General features: G+C 34.0%; 3 protein-coding genes across 3 annotated transcripts; 1 reads left to right on the top strand and 2 right to left on the bottom strand.

Annotated features, from left to right (window-relative positions):
* The first annotated feature begins 290 nt into the window (after positions 1-290).
* LOC102619016 (cation/H(+) antiporter 26) lies at positions 291-2,466 on the top strand. The gene is made up of 2 exons (XM_006481361.1): positions 291-1,235; positions 1,324-2,466. Exons 1-2 carry the CDS (start codon positions 291-293, stop codon positions 2,464-2,466), a joined length of 2,088 nt encoding a protein of 695 aa, XP_006481424.1.
* A 689-nt stretch (positions 2,467-3,155) lies between these two features.
* On the bottom strand, positions 3,156-5,152 carry LOC102606883 (aldose reductase). The gene is made up of 8 exons (XM_006481057.3): positions 5,004-5,152; positions 4,870-4,920; positions 4,711-4,784; positions 4,334-4,421; positions 4,020-4,226; positions 3,866-3,937; positions 3,550-3,792; positions 3,156-3,444 (listed from the first exon to the last, which is right to left on the bottom strand). Exons 1-8 carry the CDS (start codon positions 5,145-5,147, stop codon positions 3,355-3,357), a joined length of 969 nt encoding a protein of 322 aa, XP_006481120.1. The 5' UTR covers positions 5,148-5,152; the 3' UTR covers positions 3,156-3,354.
* Positions 5,153-10,288: 5,136 nt separating this feature from the next.
* On the bottom strand, positions 10,289-12,539 carry LOC102631478 (patellin-6). Its single transcript, XM_006481056.3, has 4 exons — positions 11,486-12,539; positions 11,255-11,379; positions 10,901-11,042; positions 10,289-10,793 (listed from the first exon to the last, which is right to left on the bottom strand). The coding sequence occupies exons 1-4, from the start codon at positions 12,254-12,256 to the stop codon at positions 10,533-10,535; spliced, it is 1,299 nt and encodes a 432-aa protein (XP_006481119.1). The 5' UTR covers positions 12,257-12,539; the 3' UTR covers positions 10,289-10,532.
* Positions 12,540-20,183: the final 7,644 nt, after the last annotated feature.

The raw sequence follows: 20,183 nt of genomic DNA, 5'->3' as shown, positions 1-20,183 counted from the left end.
TTTATACAAAATAATCTGAAATGCAAGCGTCTACACTTTATAAAATACAAATTAAAACAGTGACTAAATTGCCGTAATTTGTATTTAAAAAAATGTGAACATTGGTAAGAGAGCGAGGAGTAATTTTAGTTTCTTTATTTATCTATTTTTTGGTTAGATATGATGAATCAAATTCTTTTCGTTTGTATGACCTGTCGTGGATGCAATAACAGGCTGGAATTTTAATGGGTCCTTCGTTTCTTGAACGTGTGAATGAAAAATTCAGCAACAAAATATTCACGCCAAAGACTATGACGGTGCTTAATGTCTTTGAATCATTAGGCATCATTTACATGGTTTTCCTGCTGAGTGTGCGGATAGATATAAGAATCATCCAAAAATCCGGTAGACTAGCAATTGTTATAGGCGTTGGATCTTTTGTGCTATCAATGATAGCAACAATACTTGCATCTTCCTTTGTAAAGGGGGCCATTCAATTAGAAGAAAATCTTGGCAATTCTCTCAAAACAGTTGCGGCACTAGAATCAACAATATCTATTCATGTGATTCTCGCCCTTTTGAGCGATCTGAAGCTTCTTAACTCAGAGCTCGGCCGCCTTGCTGTGTCTTCATCACTGATCAGTAGCGCAGTAAATTGTTTCGCTGTCACATTTACTGGCAATTCGAGCGGCCAGGCCGCACAAGCACCACCACCAGGCAGGTTTAAACATGCCGCCTTGTTGATGTTCCTGAGCCTTACATTCATTGTTGTTCTGATTGTTTTTGGCCTCCGACCCACAATGTTTTGGATGATGAGGAAAACTCCAGGTGGAAAATCACCCAAGAGGGGGCATTTATGGTTTGTAAATATAATGTTGCTTGGCTGTTCACTCCTTGCGGAAATCACAGGATTGCATGGCTATTTTGGAGCTGTAATCTTGGGAATCAACACACCTGCAACCCCTCCAATGGGAGCAAGTTTGGTTGATAAAATTGAATCGATTATTTGGGCTGTATTCATGCCCTGTTTTTTGATAAATGTTGGCAGAAGAGTCAATTTCTTTTCTGTAGGACTTAAAACTTTCTTGACTGTGGAGTTAATTATAGTAGTTGCCACATTGGTGAAATTTGTTGCAATTATAATCCCTTCACTCTATTACAAACTTCCCTTTAGAGATGCTGTCTCGCTTGGCCTTCTTTTGAACTGCCGCGGCCTCTATGATGTTCAAATTTTCAGCCGTGCGATTCAGCAACAGGTACTGTGCAATCCTAATTCACTATATAGAAAAAAGCTAATCATGATCTAAATCCTTAACCAAATAATTGGTTTTATCCAATGAGCAGATGATCACAGATGAGAGCTTTGCCATCATGGTCGCTTCGTCAGTTTTGAAGTCTGCCATCATTATACCATTAGTGAGAGTTGTTTATGATTCATCAAGAAGATATGTAGCATATAGAAGACACACTATCCAACACAATGGACGCAACTCTGAGCTTCGTATCCTTGCATGTATTAATGACCCAGACAATGTAGCAACCATTCTTAACATCATTCAAACTTCCAATTCCCCGCAAAGTCCGATAGCAGTATGTTTTATGAACTTAGAGGAGTACGTTGGACGTTACACGCCGGTTGTCATCCAACATAGATTAGACAGTTTAGAACCTTCTTCTTCTAAACCTAGCAAAATTGATCCTATGATTAACGCCTTGCGACGTTACAAGCATTACCAAAAAGGCCTTAAATCTGTGCACTGCTTCACAGCTGTTGCTCCTTTTGCTTCCATGCATGATGACATTTGTTTGATGGCATTTGAGAAGTGTACTGCTCTAGTGATTTTACCATTCAAGAGAGCAGATAGTCCTCAAATTAGGACAGTGACCAAAAATGTAATCAAATTGGCCCCATGCTCCGTAGGAATCTTGTATTATCGCGGGCTATTCATGGATCCTAAGCCAATTTTTTCACGACAATTGACGATATCTGTGTGCGTGCTCTTTATAGGAGGGCCTGATGATCGCGAGGCTCTGGCATATGGCGCGCGCATGGTAGAGAACCATAGCATCATGCTTACAATTATCCGGTTCATTGCTATGAATCATACTACAAATGACAATTTGATAGAAGAAAGTTGTGATTTAAACATGATTAATGGTTTCAGGATGACCTGTATTAACAACAGCAATGTTGAATACATAACGCGGAGTATAAAAGATGGAGCTGAGACAGCGGGAGTACTTAATGCTATTGGCGATGATTTTGACCTCATACTGGTTGGAAGAAGACACGATCGCCACTCACAAGTATTATTAGGACTATCAGAATGGAGTGAGATCGAGGAATTAGGTGTGGTTGGTGATATTTTGGCTTCTTCACATTGTGCGAGCAGGGCATCAATTATGGTGATACAACAGCAAGCTTCAATTGTAGAAGGAATGACTGGGAACTCAAAATACACTTACAATAACAACCGAATTCCATAGACGATAATGAATCCGCAGTTAGGTCCAAGTTTATGCACATGCACTTGGTGGCCACAGAAAAAGGGTGACTGGCTATCAATTTTTTGAGAGAAGTATAAATATTGGATTGAATTGGAGCATTATATTCTTATTACTTGCTGCAATGTTTCAAAAATCATATGCTTCTCTTTCAAGATCCTGTTAAATTGGAAATTGCACAACTTTTTGTGGTATTGGAGGCTATATTTTCAGCATAGTGGCTTAATTGTTATCTATATATGATCTTTCTGAATATGTGACGCCACTACAAATTAATATCCTTCAAATTTGAACAATTGTATTTACATTCACAGGAAAGCAAGCTTTTTGTACGGGATTGAATTCTGTTAATAATGAGATTAATGATGTGTTCGTAACTGTTGTGCTTCAAATTAAATTTGAAAAATACAATGTTAAAATGTTTGATTAAGACTGACACCCACTTTTATCTTTGTAATTCTTGGGGTTCTGTGTAATTTTAAAAATACAACTTTTAGAATGTCACTTTTACTTTATAGCTAATGTAATGCAACTGTCCCCTCCTATTATTCCATAATTCATGCTTCTCCAACAGATAATCATCTACCATATAAAAGTTACAAGGAAAAAAAAAAGTGTTGGCCCTCTCAATCAAATTTCAACAATAAACTATCAAATTTGTTTTTCTTAACTGACTTAGAGCACTTTAGAAATAGAATGATTTGGTTCAAGGTAAGAGAGTAGTACATGGAGATTTTCAGAGCTATGCTGCCTTAGCAATGGCGATAAAACACCAAACTTAAAAAGCGACAAAAATGGGTTATTTTTATTCATAATCATAATTCATTTGCAGAACATCACATGTTCTGTGCAACCTGGAAGAGCAAGCAATTAGTCCTCATGGTCCCAAAGATCAGCCACGCACCTGAAGGGCCCTGCGCTGCTGTTTACAAAGAGTATTTCACCATGCAATAGCCGTTTCTGAAATCATCACAACAACAATATCATATCAATCAATCTCACACTCAGGCACAGACTATAGCTATATATATAGATGCATGCACTTTTGCACAATGAGAACATTACCTGGTCAGTCATACTGCAAAGAGTTTGGAAATCGTGCTCTGGTATTTCCCAACCAAAGGCCTTAATATTCTCCTTGATCCTGTCAGGATGTGTAGATTTTGGGATCACACTTGTCCCTCTGTGAATCCCCCATTTCAGCAGAATCTGGCCGGGGCTTTTGTTCAGCTTCTTTGCTATTCTCTCCACCGTTGGATCATGGATCAGATCTCTGCCTGCTCCTTGTGAGCCCAATGGAGAGTATGCCTGCAAAAGATTCAAAATCCAAATGATCCACCAAAATTAAATATGAATAATGCGAATTATTATTTGGTCTTACAGTGACATGGATGCCATTTTTCTTGCAGGCCTCAAGTATTTTATCATTTCTCCATCCGGGATGCATTTCCATCTGAAGCCAAAAGCACCCACTAAAGGGATATCACATAATAGCTGTTAACAATTTTGTAATGACTAATAAATCTGATTCTGACCTGACAGACAGAAGGCTTTGTCTTAGCAAAGTTAAGTAGTTTATTGAGCTTCTTCAGAGTAAAATTGCAAACACCAACATCCCTAACAAGACCATCCTTCACAAGCTTCTCCATTTCTCTCCAAACACCTTCCATATCAAACTCCAAAACCTCTCCATCTTTCGGAGGTCTGCTGGCTCCTTCTTTTAGCCTAAATGGCCAATGAATCTGTAACCAACAAGAAGTGCAATTTGAAAGACACATACGTTGCTCCATTACTCGTACGCGAAAATTTTAATGAATGAGAAACAAGAACATATATAATATGCAATTACCAGATAAAGATCAAGGTAATCAAGTTGGAGTTCTTGAAGGGTATTGTTCAATGCACTCCGAACTCTATCTGGAGACAAATCTGCGCACCTATAGATTTTCTCCATGAAATATGAAAAGATATTACAACATTTGAAATTATTATATCTTACAAAGTACAAACTATTCACATTATAATCAACGTCTCCACGTAGCTCGAAAATGTGCGTCTAAAATATTGTTATAGTCTTCAACATACTTGTAGTTTTTTCAGGTTAAAATTTTGAGTCCCATTGAAATTCAAACTAAGAGTATGTTACCACCTGGTCAATGGCCTAAGCGGTGACCAGCATTAATAATTTGGTCACTTATTGATCATTAATGTGTTGTGATGTATTACCATAGCTTAGATGTGACAAAGAGATCCTTTCTCTGGATCCCTGTTTGCATGGCCTCCTTGAGTGCCAGCCCTATCTGCAAGAAAATGGAAAAATAAAATAAAATAACTTTTTTAATGGTGAATCTTGCAATATGTGAAGAGATCAAGAGTGTGAGAGACATTTTCTTGAACACCATACTGCTTGGCAGTGTCAATGTGTCTGTAGCCACCCTGCATCGAAATCAAAAGCACTTGTAACTTGAAATATTTTATAATGTAATGTGAGCAAAATATGAAATAAAATGTGATAGTACCTCAACAATGGCAGTGAATACAGACTTGAAGGCTTCATCTCCACTTTTCCAAGTGCCCAATCCAACAGCTGGAATTGTGTGGCCACTCAAAAGCTTAAACGACTCGGCTTTATGATTAGTCGGTTCGATATTTGACTGAGCCATTCTTGTTCTTGTCTTTGCAATTGTAATTTTTGTCGGTAACACTGAAGCTGTTGAATCTTATATTAGATTTATTGCAAGAATTACACAAGGGACTATAGGGACTCTGAATTAGTACATGGCTTCTTGCTTGGGAGACACGTACTGACAAAACAGTTAAAGAGGCATCCGTGCCTTACTGCTTTCTATTTCAAAGAAAATGTCAGCAAGTTTTTAGATTTGAAATTTGGCTAATTTTGGATGGGCTAAATGAATAGACTTGAGGCTTCATTTTGAGCTGTTGGTGCCATAATGGCCGAAGTATGTGTGAGCTTAAAATGAGGAATGCGTGTAACATCAGCACCATAAATTGAAACCGAATTCCCTATGTAAGAGAGAGTTTTAGCCAAAAGTTTCTCCATAATTGGATTTCTAGATTTGACTTGCCACAGTAATTCACTGTTTGTGCAATTAATGTACTAAAAATGAAATTTCCTCTATCCATTTGATCAGTGGTGTCAATCACTTGATATGATAATACGATTACACAACAGCGCAACACAACACCAAATGCAAGCCATTTTTGCATTGTCAAATAGGTTTAATTAAATACAGAGTACTGCTAAATGTAGAGATGGTAAAACCCCGGGCCGGGTTCGGGTATTGTCATGACCGGACCCTAACCGGATGTAACCGGTTTGGGTCCGGGTCTGGGCCGGGTTTTAATTCGGGTACCCGAATTTTATATTTTTTAATATTTTATTTGTATATATTTTTTATTTTTTGGTAACTTTATAAGTTTTAAATTTATTTCAATAAAATTTGACATGAAAATATAAACTTTAAGTGTTTAAAATTATATATATATATATATAATAAATGAGTCAAATAAATATAAAATATTTAAAATAATATATATTTTATAATTTTTTTAATAAAATCCGGGTTTCAGGTTTATCAAGTGATGCCCAAGACCGACCCGGCTTCATACCCGGGCCGGGTATTACCCGGCCCGCAATGCCCGGGTACGGTCCGGGTCCAGACCGGGCGGGTATTTTTGCCATCTCTAGCTAAATGGCCGTGCCCTTCTCTCTCTTGTAGCCTACAATAATTATTAAAATAATAATTCAAAAATGAGCCAACAGTAATGTTTTTAACATTATCCCCAAGCACGAGATCTGCATCGGAGCCGACGACGAGATCTGTATTCGGTGCTGACGATGAGCACTCCAACAATACGGGCAGCTTTGCAGTTAATGAAATTGTTATGGTTCATTGATAACTTTCTCTCTTCCTATTATATTCAAATAAAATTAATTTCTAGATGAGTTTTATATATTTAAATTGTTAGAATTTTTTTAATTTAAATTATTAAAATGTTAATGAATTAAATTTTTACTGAACAAAAATATAAAAAAAATAATTCAGTTACTTATTACTAATACACATGGAGAATTTAGAAAATGAGCATGCATTTGAAAAATTACAAGAAACACGGACCAACAATATAGTTAAAAATGTGCAACCGAAACAATATGAGTTAACTCTTAAAATGTTATTTAGTAATCATAAAGAAATGTTTGCATTTTACAAAGTCTATGGTAAACAAGTGAGGTTTCTTATGAAGGTGAAACTAGTATACAAGGGAGTGATGAATTGTAAAATATGCAAAATTTACATGTGACCGTAGCGCCAACCGGAAAAGTAAATTTGAATTGAAGATGAAAAATAGGTTATTTGAATTTTAAACCTTCAACACAACCAAGGATTCAGTCCAGGCAAAGCTGGATATTTCTCTTGCGATAGCAAAATTAGTGCAAGTACAAAAAATATATTAAAATGAATGATTGTGCAAGAATTATAATAGTCCAAAATTTCAATTTTATTGTTATTAAAGCTAGTGGGTATGAAAATGTCTCATTCTCATAAAAAGATTGCATAAATCTTGTTGACAAAGCAAGGCAATTACAACTTGAAGAAGGATATACTATGGTGATTTAAAGTACTTCTAGAAAAAGCAAGTAAAATGTAAGGAGTTTTTTAGCATTGATTTGGACTAGCAGGATTGATTAAAGAATGTATTGTGGGCAAATCCAAGGAGTAAAACAGCTCACAAATATTTTAGAGACGTCATAATATTTAACACTACATATCTTACCAATAAGTATGACATGTCATTTGCTCCATTTGTCAGAGTTAATTGGCCAATATTTCGTTAGGATGTGAATTGATTTCACACAAAGATATGGAGACATTTATGTAGTTATTATGTATAAATTGATCAACCTAAAGCTTAAATATTCACATATTCTTCTATTTCTAATCATTTCAAAATATAATATAAACTTTTTATTTGTTTTATTCACAGCATTTAAATTAAACATGTTACAAATAATGGAATTTATACATCAAAGGAAAGCTTTTTTCTATAGATGATATGAGAATGACAGGTTGATTGTCATTCTGAAACTACCTTACCCTTGTTGACAAAACAATGCGATTACAACTTGGAGAATGAGATGGTATGACAATTTTAAAGTACTTCCAAAAAAAGCAAGTAGAATGTAAGGAGTTTTTTTAGCATTAATTTGGACGAGCATGATTGATTGAAGAATGTATTATGGGTAAATTCGAGGAGTAAGGCAGCCCACAAATATTTTAGAGACGTCATCACATTTAACACTACATATCTTACCAATAAGTATGACATGTCATTTGCTCCCTTTGTTAGGGTTAATCATAATGGTCAGTATTTTGTTAGAATGCGGATTGATTTTACAGGAGAATATGGAGACATTTATGTGGTTATTATGTATAAATTGATCAATCTAGAACTCAAATATTCACATATTCTTCTATTTCTAATCATTTCAAAATTTAATATAAACTTTTTATTTGTTTTATTCACAGCATTTAAATTAAAATGTTACAAGTAATGAAATTTATACACCAAAGGAAAGCTTCTTATATAGATGATATGAGAATGGTGGGTTGATTGTCATTGCGAAACTACCTTACAATTGCAACATGCGAACACTGTCAAACTTAAAGTTATAAAAATTCATGGACCCATCCATATGCTTTTCTAATTATTCTATGGAGAAGGCTAAAGTTTAACGAGTGATTCTCATATTCATTGTCGCGTGATTTGAACATTTCAATGAACACTTAATTTTTCTTTTTGACAAAGCACAATAATAACTCAAAGATGTTGCAATATTGCATTCATCATTGATATTCTAAGCCAAAATTGATATTTGCATTCCTAATTATAAAGTATTGCATCAGTACAAAAAGGTAACATGTATGCAAAAATGTAAAACTGACGGGAATATGGAACTAAGGAGTGAGATAGGAAATAATTAGAGCTCATAAAAATTAAAGCATATACAAAACAAAACAAAACAAAATTAGAGACAAGATGGAAAGTGGAGAGCCAAAAATTTGGTGCATTTGAGAGTCGAAAAATGAAATACTTTTACAATTTGCAAAATTATCAAGCTTTACAATTTGGGTCAAGGCCATTAGCAAGCTTCTACAATTTGCTTTGTTACGCATCAATATAGTATTTTCCAAATCAAGTTATCATTAAAAAATTATCACAAATCACATAATTGAAATTTTTATAGACTTATCATAAATCACAGAACTATCATAAAACAAGTACAATATATTAGAACTTATTTAACTATTTATGCCTCAATGATTCCAAAAATTATCACAAATCACATAATTAATTTTTTTAAAATTATTTGACAAAAAAATTGATTATGTACACGAATGCGAGAGAGAGAGTTAAATTGGACGTTTGACAATGTTGGAATGATGGCAGTGGCTTTGTTGGCTCCGTGATACGTAGGTGTGGTGGCGGTGGCTTTGTTGACTCTGTTATAAGCCGGGGTGGTGGCAGCGGCTCTATTGACTGCAAGGTTATGACTTTTGTTTCTTCTTTTTTTTAAGAGATCGTTAACAGTAGACTGTTGGCGGACAAAATGACCCTTTTTTTTCAACAGAACGGATGTGTAAGTCTTTAGGAGAGGAGAGCTACTAAATGAAAAGAATAATGTTTAACAATAAAACTAAACAGGCTCGGTTCACTACCCATTAGTCTGGTTTTCATTATCAATCCAATAAGGTTCCTCCTAATAATGACTCCAGTTAGACTTCTTCTATGATGTTTATGAAGATAAGCATTCGGTATCCTTCCTTTATCTAGGCGGGTAGGTTAGTCAAGGTAGGCGCATTCACAGATTCTGCATGAAAGAAAGGGGCAGCCCTGGTTCCACTTGAATAAGGCAAAAACTCGTAGGTGGGACTCTGTTATTGTGGGTCACAAGTAAAAGAGAGAAGGGCACATGAAGCGACAATATTGTTCCTTCCCTCATCTTTTTGGCCATTTAGCATTTACCTCAAATACATGGGTTTTAGAGGTGTTTCAAAGTCATTTTGTTTTCAAAAACAATCTTTGTAAAAGTGATGCAAGTTCTTAAGGAATGTTTAGAGGGTTGGTCCGCATATCAATAGAGGAACAATTGACGGTTCGATAAATATTGAAAAATAATTAACAACATTCATATTCGTACCCAAAAACCGAAAGAAACAAACCAGCAGGTTGTCGAAGAAATTCAATTTCTTCAAGCCCATCATGTTACATGTGACACCACGCCCCTTCCTACCATTAACACCCCTTTCACACGTTAACATTTGTTCTGTTCTAACTTCCAACACCCGTGACAACTGTTGGATTCTCCAAATTTGCAAGATTAAAAATCCAACTCAAAACACTTACCAAATCCCTCATCATCTGCACAAAATCTTTCTCCTACTTCAGCTATTTTTTAGTTTTTTTTTTTTGCCCTCTTATTGATAAATCCAACACCCAATAATAATAATAAGGCCAAAAATAAAATAAAAGACGCCGTGACCATTAAGTAGTCCCTTTCAAATTCCAGACACATAAAAGTGACCTGCCTGTAAGGTTGATTCCAGCAGGCATCTCTCTTCTTTCAAGAGCGACACAAACGCAGTCTAAATAAAGTTAAAAGAAAAGAAAAAAAGGCTTATTACGAGTAAAACACATTGCTTCGCTTTTGTCTCATATCCACTACTGTAATTCTGAAAACTGAAGCCCAATTTCAAAAACCACTCGAGTAATCAGGACCCAATTTCAAAACAAAGTTGAAATCTTCGTTTCTTCTACTATATACTATATGAAGCCATTAGCCATACAAAGAGGCACAGAAATGCTGATACTCATCATCTGTTTTTCATTACATTACAACTACTTAATTAGACTAATAATAAGGTTCACAGCCATTACTTAATTAATCTCTCAAAAGCAGAAAAACAGAAACAAAGAGACCAAAATACCCTTTTAATATCTAGTCATCATTATTTTTGGTATTACACCTAAACCAGGGAGGATTTGCGGACAATGTAACGATAAGCAGCGACCTTTCTTCTCCGGGAAGAAGAGTTATCGACGGAAAGAACCAATTTGCCTGCTTCTTTCGATGTAAAGGAGTTGCGAATTGCTTCTTCAGAGGGTGAAATTTTTCTGGGTTTTTCAACAGCAATTGTGTAGCTGCCTTCAGCATTTGGCACAAATTCTGCACTGTACTCCAAGTCCCAGCCTCCAACAACAATGTCCCATGTAATTGTTGCACCAGCCTAATTGATTGATTACACAACATAAACCACAAGCAAAATTAGCACAAAACAAAGATTAATCAAGAAAACTAAGCAGTTAAAAAACTTCATAATTTTTATTAATGAACCTCAATGCCCTCAATCTGTATGTTAACTTTCTCTCCTCCTTTGACAGTGAACTCAGAAGCTGGTTTAGGGGGACCATGGTTTAAATCACTGGGTCGACTCAGTCCACCATACTGTACGGGAATGTCCTCTGGCCTTACAAATCTAAATCATCAGAAACACCAAATCCAGTCTCATCAGACCAACTAGAAATGACAAAGATCTCAAAGTTTAGATGTCAACAAACTCAAACCCATTCAAATAAATTGTCAAAATAAAATAAGATCCAAAAATTATATTAGAGATTATGCGAAAAGTTGCCCCCAAAAAAAAAAAAAAAATCATCCATGAAGAACGAAAAGAGCTAAAAGACTTACTTGTAAAGCGTCTCAGCAACATTCCCTTCCTTAGAAATCACAAACTTGCTCTTAGTTCGCTGAGTTAAGAATGGACTGAACATTGAATACAGCATGCTGAAGTACCATGGCACATTGATAAAAATCTAAACTCAAAACCCACCCAAAAAAACCCACAAATTAGAAAATGAAACTCTCATAATATTATCAGATTAAAGTGAAAAATTGAAGAAACGAAAAGCAAAAATATACCTTCCGGGCAACCATTTCAGGATAATTATCTTGAAAAAGAGAGAGGATCTGATTAGAGGCAACCCTAAGCTCTCTCTTGGGCATGTCTTTAAGATCAGTGACTTGAATAATGGAATTAACACCTCCAGGCTTAAAATGCAAGAGATTGATGCCTCTTTCCAAAACCTGAACTCTCCATCTCAAAAATTTTTTGAGCTTCTCATCGTCCCCAAAGATCCTTTCATACATATCCTTGTCTCTAAAGACCCCATAAGCATTGTAACACACAGGGTGGCCTTCTCTGTCGTAACCCTGCATATAAGCCACCACGCCTTCGAGTTCCTTGAACCCCAAGTCCTCCTCAACGATGCCGTCTGCTCCAAACTCTTTTCTCCAAGCCAAGCATTTCTCCAGCATGTTGAAAGAATCTAGAACCCTGAAGTCCCTTGCTCTCAGAAACTTGAGCAGAATCACATCGGCTCTTTCGTCACCGGTACCCAGAAGGGGAATCCCCCACATGGAGCATTCGTTCTCACTAGAGCCGTTGTGGGAGTCGGCAAGCCTGTTCTTGAGCTCTTGTAAGGCCTTCTTTTCGGAGGATTTGAGTTGAGAGACGAAGTAAGAGTCTTCTTTGAAGGAAGGAGAGCGAAGAGTGGCGGCTTCCATCAGAGAAGCGACGAAGGATTTCTTGGTACTGGTGTACGGTTTAGGTGAGGCCTCTGGGGGTGGGGTTTTGGGTTGTTGAAGGGACATGGGTGAGGGTGATGACTCTGGTACTGTTACTGCTTCCATTAATGGGTGCTTTGAGTGAGACCCAGATGGAATCTCTCTCTATCTCTCTGCGACTGTATGCTTTGTATGTGTTGGTAATAACAACAAAAGTGAAGCAATGCCGAAGAGAAGCGAAGTTCGTCAAAGAGAAAAAGACTAATATTCACTCTTTTGTGGTACTGAGGAAACAGAGACACTGTTTTTTTTTAAAAAAAATAATAATAGTACTGAACTTAAGAGAGATGAAGAAGTAGTGAGAGAGGAAGAGAGAGATGAGCCGCGATTTTGGTTTGAACAAACCACAGTGGCTTAAAAAGAACCGAGGTACCAAATTTGAATGTGTGGCAAGTGCAGCCACGCACTATGCAGGGCGCGTGTTGTTACGATAAACATTTGTGCCCTCAGTTTTCATTTAATAACAAATAAGCCATAGTTTGTCTTTTTGTTTCATCACAAAATTTTAATGAATCTAAAATTTAATTGACATCATACTAGCCACTCGGCCAACCCATTGCCCTCACTGTGAAGACAGTAATTCGAGATATTATGTACTCAAATTTTTTAATTAAATATTATTGAATGAAATTATTTTATAACATTTTTTTTACAAAATATAAGTGGAGAAGAGATATCCCTCGCTTGTGAAGGTCATAAAATTTAATGTAATATTATAGTCCTAGTTATATTTTTTTATTATAAATATCAATGTAATTATTTACTGTAATAGTAATTATAAATATTTGATGTAATATCAGTAATCTAATGTGTAATCAGTATTTTAAAAAAATTGATATCATAATAGTAATTGAATTGTGAGAAATATAAAAGTAAGTTACAGTTAGTCTATATAATTTTTTTAAAGTACAGTCGTTGATATAATTATTTTTATAAAATAAAGTAACTAAGAAATATGTTAAAAAATAATATCTTACTTAAATAAATATATACTAAAATTTTTTTGTAATATATGATAAAAATTATGAATAATTTTTAAGTGATTTTATATTTCAATTGATATGTTATTTATCCATTGAATAGTGAAATTATTAAATAAGTAATTTCATGTTGTTATGAAATTTCACTATCCAATGGATAACTGATAATTGAAAACATGTGAATATTTAGAAAATATAATTATAATTTAGACTTGGAACTAAAAACACAAACAACCATTGATTTGTTTCAAATTCTTTTTAAGAAAATAGCAGAAAAACTATTAATATAATTAACAAATTTGACAAATAAATTGCATAAAAATACAAATCATATCTTTATACGTAATGTTTCTGAAATGTAAGGACCAAAATATTATTATCCGAAACAAATGAAGTCAAGCTGAAAACTGAAGCCTGTACGGAGGGGAGGGGAGCGGTGGCGGTGGCTTGTAGAAGCGGTGATAATAATTGATGAATTCAGAGCTGAAACCGGGGCACGGGTTTGTTGGGTCTTTGGAGAACGGGGACCCACAAAAGCTTAAAAAGTGGTATTTTTTTCTCCTCCGTGGGGCCCAGTGTCCGTTCCCAAGCTCGAATTTCGGGAGCCGCGACCAGCAAACAAATGGTACTTTTCTTCTTGTGAAACAATTTCAAAATTGTCATTTTATTGTATCTTTGGTTGTTAGGTAATTTAATCAACGTAAAACCCAAGTAATTAACCATAATTAAGCTGGCGTACTAAATTAACTTAATACAGCAGGCGTTTGTTAAGTCAAGTGCTTTCTGGACTAGTGCTTTCTGGCCAAAGTGCTGTGTGTGGTCCTCTAAAGCAGCAGATTTGTTGTCCAAGTTTTGGGCGACTAATGACTTTTCTTCTTCTACTTTCATAATTTAGTGACTGATTTTTGGTTCAGGCCTTGATAATTAGAATCCAAGAAACAAATCATGAAAGGTGAAGGTATTTCTACCGAGCTATATAATGTGCCTTGCCGTATACAGCATCATTGGGTCAATGGGGGCACGAGTAATTAGTCAATACACAAATCATGAGTGTAAGTTTGCGACAATTGAACATCCGACGAAGCAAAAGTAAATATGGAGGAAACATCATTTGAATTTTGAAAATAGAAGATTTCATGGTTAAGACTTAAGACCTAAAATAACTTAAAATTGTTGAAATAGGTAAATATAGATGACTGGATCTCAAGATCCAGAGGTTACTGACGACTACTCATACACTGGGAGTAGGTTTTTGAACTCGTACCCGATTGATTTGTGTGTTATATGTATAATATAAATAAAGAAAAACACATTTATGTAACGCATAAAATTTAATGGACATCACAGCGATGTTAATTTCTTCAGAATATTATATAATGAATACATCCTAAATACTTACCGTGTATACATCATTTTCTCTTAAACAATAAACAATATATCACTTGACAAGAATCTAACAAATAAATCTAATAAGAGCTTACAATGAGAGAAGTCTTGCGCTTACAATGTTGAGTGTAAATGTTTGAATTTCCATAAGAGATTTATGGAGATTAATTTTAGTACTCCCTTAATTATCAACATAATTGAGTGGAGTAGGCACCCCTCGAATATTAAAGAGAATTTAAAATATATGGGCAAGTACTTCAGTGTGTCAATGTATGACGGTGGTCTCAGTTATATAGTATGATTGTAAATTTAATTATAATATCTGATGTAATGTCAGTAATATCTGTATATACAAGACTTCAACAAGAAAAGAAAAAAGAAATCTAATACACCAAAAAACAAATAAGATTTTGTTTTTCGTATATGGGATAAGCTCAACATATGCCCATATAAGAAATTCATGCTAATAATAAAATATAAAGCTAAGGAGTAATTTTGTAAATACTATAAAATAATAATAATAATTAAAAAAAAAACTAGACTGCTTCAATAGACTAGGCGTATGACTTATGGATTTCTTGCTGGATTGCCCACCTCTATATTATTGAAACAATGCAAGAAAAATAATTTTAGCTCATTATGAGACATCGTTTTCGAAGCCCTACCACCTTGCCTCCATCATTGATGCTTCAATCTAGGTGTTGAAAACGATTAGCCTGAGTTATGTCATGTCAATTTCCATTGGATCACAAGTTACAAAAATGAATTTTGCACATTATGTTTTTCGGAGGAACGATTTATTATTACGCAAAATGGCGTACATGAACATAAATTCTTTTTATATTTATTTAGCTTCTGATTTTTTCAATATTCAATCAGTAAGCAAGGCCAGCTTAAAAGTTATTAATGACCTCTATTAATGACCTTATTAGTGATTTTGGATTCCAAGGATAATCCCACATTGTCCCACTAAAGTTTATATACGTGACAACAAAAATATTTGAAAATTCAGCCAGTGTGCGATTACTCATTGGTTAGACTAAGACCCATAAAAATATTAATAAAAATATTCTTTCAAATTCAAGATTCAACTTTATATTATTTGGATATTCAATTTTCCATAAAGAAATCGATTAATTTCCCTTCAAGTTGTACTTTATTCACAGAGAACATTGGCCTTTTTCACTACGACCTTTGTATGGGCTTGTGAAAACATGAGATTGGATTAAAACGGAGATGTTTGGGCCCACTTTCGAGGGAAATTAAGGTGGAATTTTATCATCGGATTCTAAAAAGAAAAAGCCATTTATTTAGTAGGAAAGAGGGAGAATTTTAATGTGAATTTTTAGGGATCCGATTAGGTAATTAAGCTTAGGCATTGCTATTTCATTTTTCGCTTTGGACCCATTGATCATTTACCCAACCAAGTAGCCTTTAGCTTTCCACTCTCAAATTCAAAAAAAAGGGGTCTACTTTGACAAACAAGAAGGGTAGAGTGACACGTAACCATAAGATTGTCAAAAACCCTGAATCTTTATCCATATTTCATCATTTCGGGTACAGAAATATTCCTCCTTCATTTAGGAGATTAAGGCTACGTTTAGCATTAGAAAAGAAAGCTAATGGCCTATATTATGTGTACTCATTGCTGTCCATTACGCCCAGCTCTTGAAAAGGAGCTCCTCAAATCAGGAAAATTTGAAGTACAGATAAGTTTAAGGTCGCTTATACATGGGAACTCGTGAAAGGTTAATGGTAAATTCAAAATTATACAAAAGTACTCCTTTCTCCTTTAACTTTTTCTTGTTTGCACCAAAATCACTTTTGACTTGTGCATAAGCCGCACTTTTATTAATCATACCCTTTAATCATCACTCATTAGCGTCCGAAAAGTTCACTAGTGTCCTAATTTCTATTACCTAATTTTTTACTGTTATTATCATTTCACTACTTTAAAAATTATCAAATATTAAATGACTAAAATAAATATTATCTCGTATTATTTTTTTATTATATTTTTATAAAAATATCATTTAATTATTTTTTCGTTATAACCGATAGTTGACCAACAAAATACTAATTTCACCGTTCATGATTAAAAAAAATATTTAAAACTTATTTACAAAATAAACTTATAATATATTTATTAAAATGGATATAAAATACCAACATAATTCTTTTTGCTGAAATTATGATATATTGATGACAAATTTATCTTATTATTTTTTTAATCATGAAGGGTACAATTGATATTTTGTTAGTCAACTAACTGGTCAATTAACGGGTCAACTAACGACTGTAACAAAAAAGTAGTAAAATAATATTTATTGTAACGAAAAAGTAATAAAATGATATTTTTATAAAGATATAGTAGGAAAATAATATGAGACAATACTTATTGCAGTCATTTGATATTTGATAATTTTTAAAATAGTGAAATAACAATAACCCAATTTTTTAAATTAAGTAAAAAAAAAAAACCCCAAGCTTCTCAAATCAAAAACAAAATTGAGATATTTCTAGCCGAGCAACGGCTCCAATCTCTATTCATTTCATTTTTTTTTACCGAATATGTGATATTTAATTGTAATCGTTCAAACAACTAATGGTTGAATTTATTATAACACATTTCACGTCATATTTTTAACTCGTATGTATTATTTAATTATAACTGTTAAAACAATCACCTATTAGATCTAATGGCTATAACAATTACTCTTAGTATATGCTTCAACTTAACTAAACCCTTCTTGCTACCAGAAAAGCACTTTTTCCCCCCCTGTTGTGTTCAATTAAAAATCTGCAAATAGCAGATGCAATGTTGCAGCAGTTTTTGTTCTCGTATAGTCATGTTCTTACATTACTATTGGAAGCATGTGAAGCCACATTAATATAATTATTTCTTGAAATTTATATAGACGACAGCCAGTAAACCAGGTGCTTGAAAGAGAATTTCTTCTTATTTATCATGAAATGTTGTGATGCAAGCGCAAAAGAATACTAATTTTGTTTGTTTATAAATACAAAAGATCAATTTGTTGCATCTAGTGTATCTGGGGAAGATGAGTGAGCCAAAATTTCAGCTGCTAAAAGTTGTGGGTATGCTTTTAGGCCAAAAAAAAAACAGATACTCTGGCACCTGAAAAGAATATCTTCTCTGCTTAATCAAATGAAATTTTTAGAATTAACCCACATATATTCTGATCAAGATTCTTCCAAAACATGATCTTTTAATTCTTTATGTCCCACCATAACGACTTTAACTGATTAAAAGAAAAAAAAGAATAAGGATTACAGCTCATGTAGGATCCAAATTTCAACAATTAGACAAGAAAACAGGAAAGCAAACTAAGGTGTTTTTTCTTGATCATGAATATGATGGTCATTATTAAACTAGAAAACAGCAATTAACTACGTGCCATTATTTTATCAAGTTGTTTCATTTAACCATCCAACTAAGTTATTCAATTTTTATGTTTATGCCTCCGCTCTTCCCTGGCTTGAGCTTGTTTGATTAACAAGTAACCAGTATGGCTCAAACAAAAGAAACATGAACAGAGTCAAACAAACAGCTATTGAGAATCCACTGGCAGGTCAAATATGATTGTTCATTTATCATATGATCACTCTTCTTTTACTGCAAAAATTGCAGGCCCCTGTTGGGTCTTCTGAACCTTTTGATCCAATACATGCTCGCAGCCCATAACTCAATAAGACCCATATTACTATTACTCAACAGTTACCAGATTTGCTGAATTTTGCCGTGTGAGTGATTCAAACGCAGAGTCCGCTGGAATCTCTTAACATGCTTAATGAGTTATGGGGCTTTGTTTTCCAGGCAATTTCACAATCCAAAATTTGGTTTTTTTATTGCCTTGTTGTTGGCTACTTTGAAAGCATTTGGCAAAAACATGGCTGATTCTTGGGTTGCCCACGACATCTTCCATAGTTCCATTGCCTATCAGAGGGACCAAACAGTGAAGATCGGTCTACTTTCTCTAGACAAATGCAGCAGTCCTTGGACCTACTCACCTACAACCTCTGGTACCATTGCACACATTATGGCCAAATAAATAAATAAAAACTGTTTGTGTTCTTCCGTTTCTTAGGGTAAATTTTAATTCATGTACATAAAATGATAATTTTTAATTTATTTTTAGGCATTGATGATTTTTTTTATTTTCTTAACAATAAATAGAGTAAATTATTATTTTCATCTATTAAAAAATAGATTAAAGGTTATCATTCTAAACAAAAGATAAACTAAAATTTACCCTTTAAACTAGGGTTTGCTGCCAAACAGTAAATTTTTTTTAAAAATAAGATATTACAGTAATGTAGACTAATATTAAAATAAGTAAAGATAAAAAAAATGGAATTAAGCGGATGAATAAATAAATTTTGACGAACCGTAAATTAAAAAAAAAAAAAAAAATTGTAGCTCGGAGAGAACTCAGAGCTATTGCGTGTTCAGAGATGCACAATTCAGGAGATTAAATCTGATTATATTAGTCTTGTCTTAGCAGCAAAATAATTGATTGATTGATTGATTGATTTGATTGGTGAGGGGAGGCCTGCCGCCCCTGCTACAGCCAGGTCGCCTGTTTCTTTGTACAATTGCAAATTCCTTAGACGACCCACCCTCACATGCTCAGTCCTAACTCATCAACCGCTAATGCAGCTTTTCTGTTTATTAGGGCTTTTGAAAAAAAATGTACAAGGAAAGACATGCTTGAAGGGATCATCATGGAGTCATGCTACAATGTGTTCAATAAAATATGGTAAAGCACTCACCCACAAAAACAAACAAACAAACAAACAGTCATTTAAAGCAAAATGGAAACTCGAAAAAGTAAAGCAAGATTAAAGCAGCAGTTGCGGCGGACAGGAACAGGGTAGCCGCCGATTTGTTGCGGTGTGTTTGTCTGTAGCATAATCGAACAAAAAGCTCTCTATGCCATTGGGTTTGGGTGCGATCTCGGCAGGTCCAAAACATGTTTGTTCGCTTCTTTCTTTCTGAGACACAACTCTGAATGATCATTGAATAATTTGGCCAATTACTAGTGAAGGGCCCTTTTCATTAAGGATGCAAATTCAATAAGTGGGTTCACTGAGGAGTAGCCCTTTTGGCAATCCTCAAAACTCCTTGGAAAACTCGTTTCTAATTAAAATAACTTAAATTATCATATATAATTTTATTATTTTATTTTTTAAATGAAAATTTGATTAAATATTTAAATAAATTATTATCTTAGCAAAATTTGTACACCCACCCCGTTTCATTATTAAAATTTTAATAAAAATATTTTTTTAGAGAAAATCATATGATTTTAGGATTATAAAAATATAAATTATATAATAAGAAGAAAATAATTTAAGATTTTAAGATTTAAATATATTTTATAAATAAAAATCTTAATAATAAATTTTTTAGGGTAAAAAATTATGAAAAGATTATTATTTTTAATATATGAATTTGTATTTTATAAATTAAACTAAAAATAGTTTAAGAATAAAATTCAAGAAGTGTGTTATAAGGATTTTTGAGGGGTGTCAAAAGGTTAAAAGCTCCACTCTTGACTAAACTCTTTATTAAAAAGTTTCCATTATTATAATGGTGCGTTTAC

The sequence above is a fragment of the Citrus sinensis genome, chromosome 6 (assembly GCF_022201045.2).
Source record: "Citrus sinensis cultivar Valencia sweet orange chromosome 6, DVS_A1.0, whole genome shotgun sequence".
Lineage (NCBI taxonomy): Eukaryota > Viridiplantae > Streptophyta > Magnoliopsida > Sapindales > Rutaceae > Citrus > Citrus sinensis.
Note: the sequence above shows the minus strand (reverse complement) of the source record. Positions and strands in the feature narration are given on the sequence as shown.